The sequence below is a fragment of the Patiria miniata genome, unplaced genomic scaffold (genome assembly GCF_015706575.1).
Source record: "Patiria miniata isolate m_02_andy unplaced genomic scaffold, ASM1570657v1 HiC_scaffold_24, whole genome shotgun sequence".
Classification (NCBI taxonomy): Eukaryota; Metazoa; Echinodermata; class Asteroidea; order Valvatida; family Asterinidae; genus Patiria; species Patiria miniata.
This window is the reverse complement of record NW_024037063.1, coordinates 10,315,822-10,334,429: the sequence shown is the minus strand read 5'-3', so window position 1 is coordinate 10,334,429 and position 18,608 is coordinate 10,315,822. Positions and strand designations below refer to the sequence as shown.

At 43.0% G+C, this 18,608-nt stretch overlaps 1 protein-coding gene across 2 annotated transcripts; it reads left to right on the top strand.

Moving 5' to 3' along the window:
- Nucleotides 1–689: 689 nt before the first annotated feature.
- On the top strand, nt 690–18,337 carry LOC119732254 (probable E3 ubiquitin ligase complex SCF subunit sconB). 2 transcript variants are annotated; one of them, XM_038205703.1, is made up of 11 exons: nt 690–839; nt 3,558–4,762; nt 5,923–5,988; nt 6,807–6,951; nt 7,605–7,759; nt 8,951–9,106; nt 10,796–10,921; nt 11,815–11,993; nt 13,598–13,676; nt 14,912–15,108; nt 16,437–18,337. In XM_038205703.1, exons 2-11 carry the CDS (start codon nt 3,569–3,571, stop codon nt 16,636–16,638), a joined length of 2,499 nt encoding a protein of 832 aa, XP_038061631.1. In that variant the 5' UTR covers nt 690–839; nt 3,558–3,568; the 3' UTR covers nt 16,639–18,337. The 2 variants fall into 2 exon arrangements, with proteins under 2 accessions (XP_038061631.1, XP_038061630.1); XM_038205702.1 differs by having other exon boundaries at nt 3,555–4,762.
- Nucleotides 18,338–18,608: the final 271 nt, after the last annotated feature.

The window sequence follows — 18,608 nt, the reverse complement described above, 5'->3', positions numbered from 1 at the left end:
AGCTCAGTGGGCAAGAAAAGACCCATGATGAGCCAGACCCTGGACATAACATTTAGCAAGGCATGCCGTCATGTGGCAAAAAGCGACAGCAGCCGGTTCAATCGAGCCAGTGCCATTAATTGCCGATGTTGAGCCAACTGGTGCTGCGAATCATGATGCAGTGCCGTCTTGGCAGTACCGCCACGAGGCAGTGCTAGCTGCACGGTAGCGAATGCACTTGGCAGGCCCTGTAATGCTCAGGCAAGATTGGCGCGCCCTCTGGAATCTGCTCCATGATTTCATTTTAACCACGCATGGACTTAATATTAGTCGCAACTTATTTAGCCGAATTTTTTTTAAGGGAAATAAACGACCAAGACACTGTCTAGTGTTACCCACGATTGGCGGGGGGGGGGGGGGGGGGGGGGGGGGGGGGTACACTTGCCCCCACCAAACCTTAACGCTTCATTCCCAGCCGACATAATTTTTGTGTTAGCCTTAGCCCAGGAAATAGCTTTAGGATAGGAGTCCAGCACTTTACATTTCGCTATAAATTAACGAACAAATACACTTTTCTATCCCTCCCATACTAGAGCTGTATAAATACCGTCCCCTCACATCTGAGTCCAAAATTAAATCGCTGCCCGGCAAAAAGTAGAAGTAACCTTGTTCCCAGGGCCCACTTCAGATTAGACATGCTGCGCACTATGGGGACGAGTTTGATGTGATTATGATGAGTTCAAGATGGCGTGAATTATCTCAGTTCGTCTTTCGACTGTCTGTTCCTTGCATAAAAAAAATACATGAAGTAATCACACTATGAAACATAGCATAATTGTTCGTTGAAAGGCTGGGTAAAGGTAAGTGGTCAGACACGCCAAGGCTAACATTCCTACTCCTAGCACAGTAAAGTAAAATGGAACAGTCGTAGTACGCGTAGTGGTCGACTTCACTCACTTGTCTTCACTCACTGGTGGTACGGTAGTCGCACTGCTCTGAGCCTCTGTCGCCGGTGTGGACGGTAATTCTGTCCCCCGGTAAAAGTGTCCGGGGGGACAGAATTACCTAGGTAAAAGTTTCCCCCCTGTCCCGTTAATTCTGTCCCCTCCAGTTAATTCTGTCCCCCCTGGTTTTGCACGCATAAGTTGTTATATTGATGTTATTATAATAAATTCAGCGCACAGGTATACATTTTTAGATTTTTACACCCTTCTTCATCAATAATTATCAAAATGAAATTAACGTTTAGATGTTAATCAACCGATCTATGTTTCTGCAAGAAGGCACGCGTAGTAATCTAATACTCAACCTATCGCTAGCGCGCACGAGCATCAGCCGCCGATACGCGTGTGACTGTCATGGCGGACTTCAATGAGGAAAATTGGCAAAATTATACGCGACACGGGTCACCGTGCCGCAGGCCTGCTGCTGGTGCACTGTTGTCCCCGTCCCCGGCCGCGGCCCTGGCGCGGCCCGTAGGTGCGGTACACTCGCGCGCACGCCCACCATGCAAATCGTTCGCTCCCGAAGTCGTCATCCAAACGGGAGTTGTGCTTTGACGTAAGCACCTTTCCGAATTTAGCAAGGCGCCACGCAAAAACAGTTAATAACTTCACTAATATACAGTCTGGGTGCTAGACTTGTGACGTTGCACGGGGACACATTTACCAGGGGGGACACATTTAACGTCGTGCAGGGGGACAGATTTACCTAGAGGGGGACAGGTTTACCTAGCTAAAAGTGTCCCCCCGGACAGATTTACCGGGTCACGACCCGGTAGATCTGTCCGGGGGGACACATTTACCAGGGGGGACAGAATTACCTGCCACACCGGTGCCGGCTAGCTTAGCTAGGCATAGCCCCATAAATGTGGCCTATTTACTGGACTGCCTCCGTAAACATAGGCTACACATCCACATGTACAAAAACGTGTCGACTTTGCCAAATTTTGATTTTCACATTTAGGCTTAGTTTGTAGGGTGTTTTTGCTTAAAGTTTAGAAGCATACTCTTTATAGGCTAATCAGAAAGTGCTGCCTTTTTCAGATGTCTACTTTTTGTGAAATTTCATGTTGAAATTTTGGTACGCAAACGTGTAAAAATGAATCTGGAAATTTCACAAAAAATATACATCTGAAAAAGGCAGCACTTTCTGATTAGCCTATAAATAGGGTGAGTATGCTTCTAAAGCAAAAAAAACCTACAAACTAAGCCTAAATGCGAAAATCAAAATTTGGCAAAGTGCGACACGTTTTTGTACATGTGGATGTGTGGCCTATGTTTACGGAGGCAGTCCAGTAAATAGGCCACATTTATGGGGCTAAGCTAGGCATGTTGAAAAAGGCAATAAGTTGGGTCCAAGTTACTTGGACCAAACCCTAAAGCAGACTTCTCTCAATCATGTCAATTTCATTTTTAATTTATATTATAATTAAACGGTTTCCACTTCCAGTTCCAAAGGTTGGCCTAGTTAGAATTTGTAGAAATAATGATTTTCGTATGCAGTGTATGGTTGGTGCTGTGGGATTCAGCGCGTTCACGGTACATCGCTGTGAAGCCGGTGATTGCCATCTTTATTTTCGTTTTGCGTTTTGTCATTGTCATTGTCACTTTACCATGTTTACCACCAAATTTCCCTCATAAATTCAAAACCCCGACAAAACTATGACATATCTGCATGTTCTTATTGTCGCCAACAAACTAGTTTGGTAAGCCAAATAAATTAAACATAGATTTTACTTTTTTAGGAACCGGGCCCATAACTACATGATCTCCCATTTTTCGGTAAAAGTATAGTTTAGTACACCTCTGTCATTGTATGTTTACTTTTACTAGTTCTGTTAAAACCCTAACCCCTTGGGTATATTTATTACTAAGTACCCTGAATCCACCAAAATCCATCAATTTTGCCGTGCAAAAAAATGTTGGTGGCCAGTGAGTCCATCAGAATCCACCAGTTAGCCAGGAGTATATCTGTTGAGATCCTGAATCTATCAAAGTCCCCTAACTGCGCAATACGGAGGTATCCTGAATCCATCAAAATCCTGCAGTACCGCTAGGCTTCATGTCCTGAATCCATCAAAATCCCCCAACTTTTTTTAATATGGAGGTATCCTGAATCCGCCAAAATCCCCGGAACAGGGGTGTGGATTTTGATGGTTCAGGTACGTTAAGGTTAAGAAATGACTTTTGCAAATGATTTTTAATTCCAAATGACTTCTGCAGCCTCAAGCACTAGTCATGCAAGTGAAGTCTTTATTTTAGTCTAGGTTTTTATACATGTAAGTTTGATCAGTAGTAGTAATGTTACTTTCAAAGAAAATTCAACTTTCTTACCTGTTTTACTTTTAGCAGTTTAGAGACACAGCATAGTTTTCATGGTCTTAGTTTAACAATTAGTTTAACTAAATGTGAGTTACTTCCAATGAAATTTGTTGGAAATACTTAAATAAATTGTTTCTGTTACTTTGTGCATATATCCAAGGTATCTGAAAACGACATTCTTTTGTAGTAAGCTTTAAATATTAGGCTGCACTTAAGTCAAGTTCACTGTGTCAGTTTATTCTCATTTTGTAGTAGCAGCGAATCCGATGGACCATGTCGATCATCCTAGTAATGGAGCGTCCAGCGACTCAGAGGGTGCCAGCATACGACCACCAACGAAGCGAGTCAAGTCCAAGTCCAGGGTATGGGAGAAGGTGGCTTGGTTCACGCGCCGGCCACGCAGAGAGCCCGAGACCGAGTCTGCCTTGACAGGAGAAGATGGTGGGGCTGCATGCCTGCCCTTGGACGTGATGGACATTGATGACGTCCCGTCGTCCAGCTCCAGTCATTCTCCAAACATAAGCCAACCACTGTCAGAATACAGCTCCTCAAGCGAGAGCGACATGCCAACCTACGGAGACCCTTCCAGGGATCCTGACAGCAGTCAGGTGGTCTACCAGAACTGCGTCCGACCGAGCCTGGTGAAGGCCATGTTTGGCAAGAACGAGGGCAGGGGACGTGACCGGAAGGTACACTTGCAGAGCCACCTCAAGAAGGAGAAGAAGTGCATCAGGAAGTCCTTGCAAGAAAGCAGTGACGACGGAGACGACTTTTGGACGAGCAGGAGCCCCTATCTGGATGAGGAGTCGAACCTGGGGGAGAGTAAGCAAACCACAGAAGAGTGGGACATGAGGACACTCCAGTGTCATTGCCCAGCCTGCTGCTCCTGTCGTAACAGCAAGTCGGACATCACTTTTGCCAGCTGGCCCCGTAAGCGTGCCTGCCCCCTGCAGTTGAGCTTACGGATGGGCAAGGCTAAACTGCCAATGGCTGTTCAGTTAGCGTCGCAAGCTCAGGCAAGCTCCAAGCAGGAATTGACGGGCAGAAAGCACCACTCGCACTGCAACTTGAACAAAGAATCCTCTTCCCCTTCATCCAGTGCTCGGCTTCTTGAAAGAAAACGAAACCAGTCCTCGACAGACAACCCCCTACCCTCTGAGTCTTTATCGTGTTGCTGCCGTCGCACAGCTGATCACCAGAAGTCAAGGAGTCTCCCGGCTTGTGTTTCCCTCAGCTCCCCAAGTCTGAATCCACAGGTCACCATCTCACAGCCATCCTCCCCAGATCATCTGGCAGTCTGCAGGAAACGAGACATCCGCATCGCCAAGAACCATCGGCCAGGGTCCCCAGGAGCAAAGAGCTCATCCTGTGAGGTTCAGATGAGGCAGAGAGGCTGTAAAGTCAAACCTCACAGTTGCCACTTGGGAGTTGAGGGAGCTGTCTTCAAACACAGAATGGAGGTCAGTCTGTTTCATTAGACTCAATTTATATAAATAAAACCAAGAATTCCAAAAAAAGTGCTTATGACACTGGAAAAAAAAAAGGTGGTAGATTTGGGGTTTTCAGCCCCTACCGTGCTTCCGAGGGTTTCTTCAGAACAGTCGAAATGTATATGTTTAGAAGAGGGAGGAAAACACCAGATGTATATTGGGGTGAGGCCGAGGAAAAGAAAGTCATAGAATACCGTCCACCCCCCGCATGTGCCGAAAGGTGCCACCGAAATTTTTCATTATTTACAAAAAAAATCATTATTTACCCAGAATATTAATCTGCCACAACAGTTTACTTCTAATTTTATCAGAATCCGCTCTACACAATTTTTCTAACTCGGAATAGTCGTATTCTGTGTACCACATTGGCACGAAACCCAATCTGCCCACGCGCGCGGACAGAGTACGGTGAACACGCCGTACATATACAATACTTGTATTTCAATGTATAGCGCGCGGTTACCAGCACTAGCGCTGCATGATACCAACGACTGCCTATGGCCGTTTTCCCAAACACTTTCTTAATGTCTACATAGCGACATCATGCAATTTGTCATCTGAACCACACAGCGCGCAGCCTGAAAACGACTGGAAAAAGACTAGTAGGGTAGTCGCAATTGAGCAATTAGAATACCCACTCTGGGCAATCGATTTATGGCAAGCGCACATGTGGGGCCGGGGCGATATTGCTCTAGAATCTTTGGGTGTGTTTGTGACGTGTGTGTGAGATGCTGCATCAGCTACGTCACGAACGGTTGGCGATATGACTGGTTGAAAGTTAGTGCTTCAGAATAATGAATAATGAAAAAAAAGCCTCATTGTTTTTCAAAATCAGCAGGACAGTATTCTATGACTTTCATTCCCTCGGCCTAATCCTTAAAATCAGGCACAAACTGAAAAGCAGGCTACATGTCGGCATGGACAGGATTCGAACCCAAGTCACCGAGGGGGAAGGCAAGGAAAGTACCATTCTGAAAACCTGCCTATAGAGCCTGCTAACTATCAAAGTTGTTTGCCAAGATTTACAAACAGAATATCTGACATAACTAAACTGTGAGAATAAATACAATTGGATAAATCAGTTTTTTTTAAGTGACAAAGTATTTTTTTATGTCAATTTTTTTAAACAGATGATCCAGATGTGGTTTCAGGAATTCAACGACCAGCAAAAGAACACCATGATGAAACGCCTCCTGGTAAGCTGGAAATAACTGCCCTGAATCCTTCAAAATCCTCTTTGCCAAAGTGGAGGAATTTGGAGGATTGAGGTTACACGGCAAAAGTGCGCTACTGATTTCGTAGGATGCACTTTGTCAAGGTCTTGGCCGGACCTTGTGTTGTGTTTTGCTCAGCCATGCATGAATATAGGCCTGGATAAAATGCTTGAAATCCTCCGTACTGCTCCGGGATGCCACTGGCCAAGCCTCAACATATTGACAGTCACTGCCGCAGGATTTTGCAGGATTCAGGCAGTTGTCAGCCCTCCACGGACCATATTCAAGAAATAATGGAGGAATTTGCAGGATTGAGGCTATATGCTATTTTTCCCCTTGGCCAATTGGAGGAATTTGCAGGATTTAGGCTATATGCTATTTTTCCCCTAGGCCAATTGGAGGATTTTGCAAGATTGAGGCTTCATCCTAGCAAAAAGGCCTAGGGAGTTAGCGTTAATTGCATAATCATCGCAAAGACTAATAACATAAAAATTCTTGTGGGTATTCTCCTTGCAGATACAATTTTGAGTTATGCATTTCTGGAATGTTTACACCTGTACAAATCTTCAAATAAATTTGTTTCAGAGGCAAAATTAAGATCTGGAATTTTTAGAATTTATTAGAATTTGCCAAAAAACACTGAAAAGTGTAAAAAATATCAGTCCTTTTTGTTTGGGGGGGGGGTCATTTCTCTATTTAAAGCTCTACCCTGAAGTGTCGGGTTTTAACCTAACACTTTACAAATTACTATTTAATGGAGTTTTGTTTACACAGCATTTCCTGTCTTGTTTTCCTTTCAGGAGCAGTGCGATCTTCCACAAATGCACATGCTGTCCGTTACCATGGCGCCCATTTTGCATCAAAGCTGCCCGCACAATTGCCAAGATCTGTTGTCGTGGTTACCAGCCCAACTCTCCCTCCGTATTCTGGCCTACTTGGACCCAGGTGAACAGCTAGTTCAACAAAAGATGCTAAAGAACGTCCGTTTTTTTTGTGTAGTATAAACATGTATCACATTTGTTTACACAAGTGGATGTTGTTGTCATCTGATGCCAGCTTTTAAGCAAACTGTTGAGTGATTTAAAGGTGTTGACAGAAACTGCTAACCCTAACTCCCTAGCATGATTTACTAGGAACCATACCCATCCTGGCATATTCCAACACCCATATGGGAAACTGCGCACACATATTTCTGACTTTGATTCTGGAGGTGTGCCAACCCAATGTAAAAGACTGTCAGTTTTAGGGGTACTGTACCCATCCTGACAGATTCCAACAAAACATGCCGTTGGGGTTTGTTGGGTTGAGTCGTGTTAGCGTTAATGTGTGCAAAATATTATGGAAAAGATGTTTTGGATGCCTGTCGGTTTGGCATCACAAGTGACATAGTCAATGAGTGGCTGTCTAAATGTTTAATGGTTTTGGGGTTGTTCTTTTCCTTCGGAAAGTTTGCTTCTCCATAAAAGATACCTTTTGTTTCCTGAGCTGAATTCTTTTTAGATCAGCCGTTCTTTTAGTTTCATCCTTTTTCCCCTACAACAGAAAAATGGCCTATATGTAGCAAAAGTTCTCATGTGTTTTTCTGCTTGTTATCACAGTAAGCCTATGTAGGTGTGCGTGTGTCAGCCGTGCATGGTATGAGCTAGCCAATGAGCCCACGTTATGGCGTAGCTTGTGTCGACTTCCCAAGTGGGCCCTGCCAAAGGCCGAGGAGCAGAAACAGATGATCAACCACATCTCCTCCTATATCCATGTAAGTGGACCTCATTGCTCAAGTACCCCATCAATGGTTTCAAAGAGAGAGAGTTAATCAGGACTCTTGAATAAACTCCTGCTGTATGACTGGCACTCAAGTAAAACAGTACATGGGTTCGCGCTCTTGTATGGCTTTACGATCGAGGATAGACACACAAAGATCCTTTCAGTCCTCGAGCGTTGGGTCTTTTGTTTAAAACGGTCCTCGATCATACGGTTATGTGCTTAGTCTATGGGAGAGTGTTATATTACAGGAACAGAGGGGAACACAAAGCATTGTCCTCGAGCGTATAGAAATTCACGACAATACGAACCTGTGTGTGTGTGTTTGATGATGTGCATCCCGCACTCGGAGATTTCACCAGTTGTAATGAAGCACCATTCACTGTTCATGCACATACATGTAGTCCATAGTTTGAGGAAATCTGCAGCCGATTTCACGAACAGTGCACAACTTACGCCATGCGTAGGACTTCCTCAACAAATTTATTGGGCAGCTGCGCGCCATAAACTTACGATCGATTTCATGAAGCTTGGCGTAGCTGCGCAACATTTTAAATAATTTCAACATTTTGGATGAGGATAATAACGGCATTTACGACAGCTGTTTGTGTATGATTCTGTCCGTTCATGAAACAGTCATTGAATCACCTTCACCCGCCTTTTTGAAACTGTTTTTTGCCCGACTTTTTTTCGGAATCGTGCATCAACTCTAAAATTAATTTTGTTGACTTCAAACACAAAGCTGTGTGTGCCTTGTATCAACCTTGCTAAGTTGTGCAGTAATGATCACGATTTGCTGGTAAAATAGGTCATTTTCAGTTTGACAATTGTCAACTTCCAAAACCTCGGGGAGCTAATATTGACTATCCACCCTCAAACCATGTTTTATTTGTATCACTATTTCATTTCTTGAGCACTATTTGAAGTAATCATTCCTCACGTCATCACAAGCACAAGTCAATCGCAAGTCGTTCAGTCTCACATCTCAATTAGAAGGCTATTTAAGTGAAATGTGACAGGGAGCTCAGCCAAGAGTCATCCTCTGTTCCTTGTGACCTAACTTTAGATTTGACTTGAAATTGTGACAAGTGGACTTGACTACAGCTCGGAATGAAATGAACCATTTCATATGTCTCTCCCCCCCCCACCCCCACCAATCCTCCTCCTCCCATTTTTGTTTATACAGTGGAAGCAGGCCTTTGCTGAACGCTATCGGCTGAGACGCAATTGGCTGAAGGGTCTATGTTCCGTCCGCACGTTTGAAGGCCACACACAAGGCATATCGTGTGTGCAGTTTGACGACACTCGAATTGTCAGCGGCTCATCGGATAATACAATCAAGGTTTGACTGAGTTGACATTATCGGAGAGACTTCAGAGTTTTGACATGAGTACTACTGCTTGGGCCCTGTTTGCACTGACCTGAGACTTGACCAGGGTGACCCTTTTAGCCGATTTTCAGCTAAATTTGACAGAATTTTTGTAAAAAATACGAGTTTGACAGAAAATTTGACAGAATGGATTTTTTGGCAGATTTCTGACAGAATCCTGCAAAAATTGACAGAAAAACAGCACATTTTAACAAAAAAGTTTACATTTGTTTAAAAAAGCTTCAATTATGCAATCTTTTCAAACAAACCCTTGAATAATGGGACAGGTTGGCTGGTCTATGTGCTGAGGTTCACTGGGAAACGGACTTCGTCGTGGCCGGGTTCTGCGTTTTGCCCGAAATTTACCAAAAGTTTCACAACATCTTTATTGACTAGATTGTTTATTATGTACATGTAATTTAAACCATAATTAAGGCGATACTACCAATCTGCATGTGATTTTATAAAGTGTATTTCGAGTAATTCTGGGGAATTTGGCAGATTTTTTATAAATCTGATAGATTTTTGATGTGCATTTAGCAGAATTTGGCTCTGACCTTACGGTCACCCTGGACTTGACCACAGCCTCTAAAGACTTGACCACAGATAACTAATTTTGGACTTGATTAGTACTTGACAAGGACCATATTTACTTTGACACTGGAATGATTAGGACTAAGATTTCAAGTAAGATCTGAGAACATTGGTGTGAAACTTGACCAATTGGGACTTGAACTGAAGTTTGACCACAATGATTTCTTAACTTGACATGGACTATAGAGTTGAACTGAGTCTTCCTCACAGTGCTTTGAATCTTAAAGAGGTTGTGGAATGCTCGAAGACATTTCCGTCATTTTTTGGGTATATGTAGCCTAAGGTGTGATGAAATAAAACGACTATTTTTTCTGTCATAAAATGAGTACAAAAGGTACTTTTGAGAGCTGTTTTTCAAGTCCTGTCATGCCTGTTTCGACCCGAACGTGCAATTTGTGTAAAAGTCGTCGTTGCGGGCAGCAAACAAAACACAGTAAATCGTGACGTAATAAACAGGACTCCCGATGCAGAGTAGCATAAACGAGTCCTGTTTATTACGTCACGATTTACTGTGTTTTGTTCGCTGCCCGCAACGACAACTTTTACACAAATTGCACGTTCGGGTCGAAACAGGACCTGAAAAATAGCTCTCAAAAGTACCTTTTGTACTCATTTCATGACAGAAACAATAGTCATTTTTATTTCATCACACCTTAGGCTACATATACCCAAAAAATGACGGAAATGTCTTCGAGCATTCCACAACCTCTTTAAGTAGGTTGGACTTGAGATTTGAACTGAGTCTTGACAACAGGACTTTGAAATTTGACAAATTAGGACCCAAGGTTTAAACTAAGAACTGACCCCAGTAGTTTGAGACTTGACTGACTACGACTTGAACGACTAGGACTTGAACTTTGAACTGAGGCTTGACCACAGTGATTTGGAAATTCAACAAACTTAAGAGTTTAAAGTTTACATAAAGTTTTTTTGAGACTTGACCCATTAGGACTTGAGATTTGAAATGAGGTTTTGATCACAGTGATTTCAAGGTTGACAAACTTTTAAAGTAAGACGTAAATGCATGCTTCAAAACCTGACAGCGGGGTATTGATTATCCTTCTCAAGGTATGGAACATCCGCACCAATTCCCCCTGGTCAGTACAGACTCTAGTTGGTCACTCAGGCACAGTGAGATGTCTCCATCTTCAAGGCAGTCAGCTAGTATCAGGCTCCACGGATCGCACCATCAAGGTACCATTGCATGTTCCTGAACTGTACCCTGAACTGTACACAACACAGCTACAGTTTCCTTGATGTCCCAATTTTGTTGAAGTACAAAGAATGTGCCATTCAATAGGGTGAAATTAGTCTCCACAAAATTAATGTGAACAGAATTAGTACAATCAATTTTTAGGTGTAAAAAAAGTGTCAGCCTCATAAGTACTTACTTAGAATGCACTTACAGTACAAAGTTTGACCAAAGCACATCCGTCTGTGTTCAAACAAATACAGTAAACATTTTGAAAATATCTGATATTTGTTATTTCAGCCTCTGCATTTGATATTTATCCCAATTTTTAGTGATGCCAAATATTGACTGGCATTGAGCCCATGCCTGCGCAACGAATATACAGATATATTATTTCTTCGTGTCCGTGCAACAAGGTCGTATTTCCTAAAATGGCGTGTGACGTCATGTACGTGAGTGGCGATTTTTCAATGTCAAAAGGTTGTATCTCACTTAAAATTGCCCGGATGTACACACAGAGTCAATGGACGTTGCGATATGCGGGGTACGACCTTGTTGTATTCGCGCGAGATACGACTTTGTTGCAGAATCGACGCGACAATTTTACATGTACACTTATTGCACTCTCACCCAATTTGACATAACGAGTAAGGCATTGCAATTGTGACATCATGAAATTTCACCTATCGTACGGTAATAGCTCTCCAGTGAAAAATTCACAGAGGTTTAAGATGAAACAGCCTTAAAGCCGATTCATATTTTCATTTGCCCCGCAAAATCGCACACCTTGAAAACAACTCCGGCAAATTTCGCAGTGAATATTGACTTCGCATTCACGGGGCATATGAACCAACCTTAACAGAATTCGATCTCACAATTTTTATTTGCGCATTAGGTATGGGATCTGTCCATGCAGAACAGCTGGTCAAGCATAGCGTGTCGGGTGACCATGACGGGACATCAAGACACGGTCCGATGCTTACAGGTGGACGATGAGAAGGTGGTCAGTGGCTCCTATGACAAAACACTCAAAGTGTGGGACATCAGAACGGGAGTCTGCCGACATACGCTCAGGTATGGTGAAAGAGAGCTAGTATGTGTATGATCTTCAAAATAACCCCTCTCCCCCCCCCCAAAAAAAAACCCTGACGTTTGCTGAAGATCAGCAACTGTTGGATATGTCATTTTCAAACCATTGTAAAAACATTTTTTTCAACCGGAACACAATGTTCACTTAGGCATGCGCAATACTACCAATGAGTCCGTACTGAGAGAGTTCAAATTCACACTACACCGGCACCGCTGCATTCTGCGCCACATCGCGTAGTATGCGCCACGTGCATGCCAATCTCCATATAAGGAAATGTTACGACTACTGGCAAGCGGTACATACCATAACATGGCTAAAGGGGTGTTTCAAAAACATGAAGTGAAATTGTTGAACAAAATCGTTGGAAATTTGTAATTTTGACTTTTTTTTTGACTGTTTGACTCAAAAAGTTATTTATGAATGAGAATAAATATGTGCTTGGCCGATATCAAACAAGTACATTTAACCCTAAAAGGGCCGGGGGGGGGGGGGGGGCGGAATCCGCCCCGCCCCCCCCTCAACATTTTCCGTGATAGCCTCTAAAAAAAATTTTTTCGCGACCCGAGCTGATATGACTTTTTAGCCTCGAGCTTTGCGCATCTTTTGATACCAAAAACATAAAAATCGGACCACGGGTTGCCGCATAGCGAAAAATTTTCCGGCGCTATGCGCCGTGAAAACTGAATTTTCGCATATACGTCGTGTACACAGAGCAGAATTGCCATTCGTACATATGAATAATTAATTAGCCATAATTCCAAAACCCTTTGACCTATAGTCATGAAATTTCTTGGGTATGTCAAGGAAGAGTTGCTCTATGCATGTATCGAGTTTCAAAATTTTTCGTCACTCGATGGCCGAGATCTTAGGGGGGGGCCGAATCCGCCCCCCCCCCCGGCTGAGAGATGGTCAAAATAACCCGGCCCCTTTAGGGTTAAGACCAGCTTGGGGGCCTGTATGCTGATAATGTCCCTTGCCTTCAGCTCGGGCCATTATCAGTGTTCAGTCCCCAGAGTAGGTTGTACTTTTTTAAAACTGGCCAAGCACATAGTTATTCGCTTATTAATGCAATGACAACCCCAGCTAGCTAGGTGAAGGTAAAGATCCCATAGCCATTACTGGCCGTAGGAGCAGTGGGATGTTAGAGGTCCACTGTGTCTTGGGCGCGGCATATGAGTGGCGGTGCCCAGTCCTCTCCTCTCGCCGTCTTACCTTCCCTGAACGAATCAGGTACCCATTTTACTGTTGGGTCGTCAGAGAGAGTTTTCCAGTTTTTGGTCCGAATGGGATTCGAACCGCCAACCTTCCACTCCGTAGCTCCACGCTCTAACCGCTCGGCTACGAGGCCCCTCTAGGTAGTCCAGTGGTAATGAGACATCTGCACTAGTTTGCAGAAGGTCCTGAGTCCCGCCCAAGTAAGCTGGTGAAGTTTTTCTTGCAAGACGTCCAACAGCACTGAGTATACAGCACCCATGAAACAATGTCACCAAAAAGCAAAAACTTTGTTATTGAATTCAAAATTTCTAAAACACTAACAGAAATTGTTGATTCAAAGTCTTCTGAACGATTTTCTTTTTGTTTACATTAGGGGCCACACAGGCGCTGTTTTGTGTCTGCAATTTGATACCACAAAAATAGTCTCAGGATCAGCAGATAAAACAATCAAGGTAGGTAGCTTTCCAATAATTAGGATTCCACAAATTTATTTCTTGAGGGGACGCAAAATGTTATTCTAAACATCAGAGGGGATTAGGTTTTATTCCCAGGTGTATTTCAATGGGAATATTCTTAATAACATCCGTTAGAAGCAGCATTGTTACCTACTTCTGTACACATGTTTCTAAACTTACATGGGTCAATCACAGTTGAATGTGGTAAGCTTTTGCATATTTCAATGTGAAGACTAAAAGCTAGGCATCACAAATTCATGTTTGCATTCTTACTATTAAAGGGACACTAGGTCCTGGAACAGCCCAATTGGGCTACAAAACGCGCTTTGAACGAGATGATGATAATCGGAAATAACTTTTAAAAGTAGGATATAAACATCCACACAACTATCCTTTCAAAACTGGGCGTTTTTGTGTTATTCCTGTATTATGCGTGCGAGAACGAATTTTGGGGTCCACTTTTGCGACCCCATAAATTCGAGCTGTTTGGATGCTAGTTGTGATTTCATTTGTACGCGTAAAGTGTTCGCCTTTTGCGGACGTTGAAGAAACCACAATTTTTTGCATTGGTGATTGGTCACCGCGCGCTGTTCCCGAGACACACAACGCGTATAGCTGAGAACGACACGAAAAATGTATTCGTACTCCGTCATGTCTGATGTAAACAAGCGGATTTTTTCGTCTTTTCTTGGGAACGGTAAGACATTAGGTTGGTTTCCTTTCAACCAGATGTTTGAAATAGGCTAAGTAAACAATCCAAAACATGAAATTTTCCGGGATTTCAGGACCTAGTGCCCCTTTAATAATGTCCGCGAGAAAATGTGCATAATAAAGCAGCATTGTTACCGATGAACTTCCGTACGCATGTTTTTAAACTTACATGGGTCAATCACAGTTGAATGTGATAAACTTTTGCATATTCACAGTGTGATGACTAACAGCCAGACTTTTCAAATTCACGTTTGCATTCACACTATGAAATGGCCCTAACCTGTTAACAGCGTTGTAGTCGAGCATCGCAAGTTCTCAAGCCAAGTCACAAGCTATTCTAATGAAATGTGACGAAGACCTTCCGTTATTATTGTTCTTCACCTATTACTTGCGACAAGACTTGTGATTTACATGTGGCCTAGTCTGGTGATCAAATCGGGATGGACTTGGCTACAACACAATGCTGGTAACAAGTAGTCCACTTCCTGCTCATTACCATCTTTTCTTTTTCGCGTCCAAAGATTTGGAGTCTTGCCACGGGTTCTTGCCTGCGTTCTCTAGAGGGCCACCGCGATGCAGTGACATGTCTGCAGTTTGACGCCAGCAAAATCATCAGCGGCTCGCTGGATAGGAATCTCAAGTTTTGGGAGCTGACCACGGGGCTCTGCACCAGTACTATAGACTGGGCCCACTCAGAGGGACACACGGGCGTTGTTAGGTAAGCACTCTGTTCTCTAGGTAGTCTTGGTTTTAGACCAGATTTTTTAACCTGAAGTGAAAGTAAAGTCTGTCATGAGCCAATGTGGCCCATCAGGCCGGTTTCAGTTGCATGAAACGACTGAGAATATTTCTACTCCCCTGGATGAGATGCTAGGGCCAAAAAAATAATAGTTCTGCTTCCAGTTTCCCTACCTACCCTATTCTGACAGCCCCTACCCTAATTTTTTTATTGGAAAAATGAGGAAAAAACACCCCAAAACCATCAATTTCTACCTTTTACCCTTGACTACACGCAGACGCCTCCATATGATCGTACACACACACAAAAATTGGCAAAAAAAAATTTCCCTACCTACCTGCCCTATTTTCGAATGCCATGTAATCGGAAGCAGAACTTTTTTTTTTTGGCCTAGTCCATTGCAGGTTACCCTCACCGAATTTTGTTGAAGAATTCCTGTTTTATTTCTGTTTAAAACACGTTTTTTCCCTGTTTTTTGTAAGAAAACAGGAATAAAATACATTTTTTCCCTGTTTCCTGAAAATGAGTACGTTGCACCAACTGTTTCCTGGCTGTTTTATTTGATGATATTTTGTTTTTATTCAGTTTTGTTGTGCCTCACACAACAAAACAGGATAAAAATATGTTTTAAGGATGTTTTTAAAGATGTTGCACTGTTCTTTTGCTGTTTTGATGGTAAAACAATATTGTAAGCTAAATGTCTGTTTTAGTACTGTTTTTTGGGGACTTGAAAGTATTGGGCTAACCAATTGATACATCAATGTGTAGACTGTTTTTTCCTTGTTTTCTGGTTGTTTTCATTCTGTTTTCTGGAGAGGCATATGCTACCCAAAGTAGGTATACTCCCCAGCTAATGCCAGTACCCATTTATACTCCTGGGTGGAGAGAGGCAGGTGGGGTGAAGCAGGTCCGTCGCCAGCCCTGAGCATCAAGGGGGGGGGGGGGGCCAAAGTACCAACTAGGGGGGCCCACTACCATAAAAATACAAAAATACATATGTATGGCTTTTGCCATGGGGGGGGGGCCTGGCCCCACCAGGGCCCCCCCCCCTTTGGCGACGGGCCTGGGGTGAAGTGGCTTGCCCAAGGACACAACATATAACCAGCAGCTGGATTTGAAGCCCTGACCCTCTGATCATGAGTCACAAACCGTAACCACTGGGCCACACTCCTTGAAGGCTGTGTCTGAAACGGGCATCCAGAGCTACGGCTGCGTTCAAAACATGTATTACTATTATTATCCTCCAACGCACTCCAAAGTAGGTGTTAAATTCTTCATCCAACTCATGTGATCGTGTTTTCATCCAGATGTCTGCAAGCAGATTCCTGGCGTGTCGTCAGCGCGGCCGACGACCGCACCCTCAAAGTCTGGAACCTGGAAACCGGCGAGCGACTAGTCACCCTACGCCACCACACCGACGGAGTCACCTGTCTACAGTTCAACAACTCCAAGATTGTCTCGGGATCTTACGACAAGACGGTGCGCCTGTGGGACTTCAGCTCCGTCTAGTCGATCATGGTACTTCAGTTGACCTCATGAATATTCAAGAACCAGATTTCGGTCAAATAGTGACCAGCAAAATGAAGCACGTCTTGCAATTTGGATTCGTTAGACATGCTTTTGTAACTTTTGACTGTATGATTGATTGCACTGAACTTCTGAATCAATGTGGAATATATTGAGTAATAAATAAGACTCCAGTGCAGGTTGGGTATCAGCAAGTTATTGGGTAGCTACAGTTGGTTGAATTTTCCACGGGTTGTTCAGTATCCACAAGTGTCATGTCTACATGTTGGATATTCACTGGTCTTTCAATACCCACAAGTTATTCAGTGTCCATATGTGATCAGTATCCACAAATTGGTTAGTGGACACGGGCTGTTGAATATCCACAGGTTGTTCAGTATCCACAGTGTCATGTCTAGGTGATGGATACTCACAGGTCTTTCAGTACCCACAAGTTGTTCTGGGTCCGTATGTGATCAGTATCCACAAATTAGTCAGTGGATACGCGGGCTGTTCAATATCCACAGGTTGTTCAGTATCCACAGTGTCATGTCTACATGTTGGATACTCACAGGTCTTTCAATACCCACAAGTTATTCAGTGTCCATATGTGATCAGTATCCACAAATTGGTTAGTGGACACGGGCTGTTGAATATCCACTAGTTGTTCAGTATCCACAGTGTCATGTCTACATGTTGGATACTCGCAGATCTTTCAGTACCCACAAGTTGTTCAGGGTCCATATGTGATCAGTATCCACAAATTGGTTAGTGGACACGGGCTGTTGGATATCCACTAGTTGTTCAGTATCCACAATGTCATGTCTACATGTTGGATACTCACACAGGTCTTTCAGTACCCACAAGTTGTTCAGGGTCCATATGTGATCAGTATCCACAAATTAGTCAGTGGACACAGTTTGTTCAGTGGACACAGTTTGTTCAGTATCCACATGTTGTTCAGTATCCACAGCTTGCTTGGTGTCTACATGTTGAATATTCACAGGTCATTCAGTATCCACTAATTGTTCAATGTACAGGTTGTTCGATGTCTACATGTACATGTTGAATGTTAACATATTATCTACATGTTGTTCATTGTCAATAGATTGTTGAATGTCCACAGCTTATTGTCCATATGTTGTTCAATATCTATAGGTTTTACGTTGTCCACAAATTGGTCAATGTCCACAAACTGGTTGTTCAGTATCCATAGGTCGGTTGACGTCTACATGTTGAATATTCGGCAGGTTATTCAGTATCTACAAGTTGTTTAGTGTCCGTAGGTTGTTCATTATCCACATATTGCTCAGTACCGTACGTTGTATCCACAGTGTTGGTCTGTCTCAAAATGGGTGTTACATGCATATTTGGTAAATATCCACAGGTTGTTCATTTTCCACAAATTGTTCCATAATTTCAATTCCCCTGCCCAATTTGTTTTGGTTTGTACTTTGCAGTACTTCCTTAGACTTGATTTTGAAGTATTAGGGTCTGTAAGCAGTATTAAACGGGGAGGGAATGGCAGAGTGTCAAAAAAATATGAGGATTACTGTTTTGGGCTATAAAGGACTGTCAATTAGCAGAGATCTGAAATGACTGTCTGTAATAATTGGCACACTTACATATTTGTTAAAGGGAATATACAACATTTGCAAACATCGAAAAACAAAACTAACCAATTTTTACGAAATGCCTTACTAGGATGTTAGTTAATGACAGTGGTCAGCCGGACCACCGTTGGAAAAACCCAACTATTTTCAACTACTGCTCCAAATTTACCATTTTTTCAGTCCAAATTTTGTTTGCTATTGGTTACAAGTTCTTGAACGGGTGCAGACCAGCTAGACTGGTTCCCTTGCCTTACAATTTTGCGGGATCTATAAATTGATCCATTTCATCTTTAGTGGAGTCAGGGAACCAGACTACTTGAACCTTTTTGTTTTTCTTGGTTTTTCCAGCATTCTTGAACA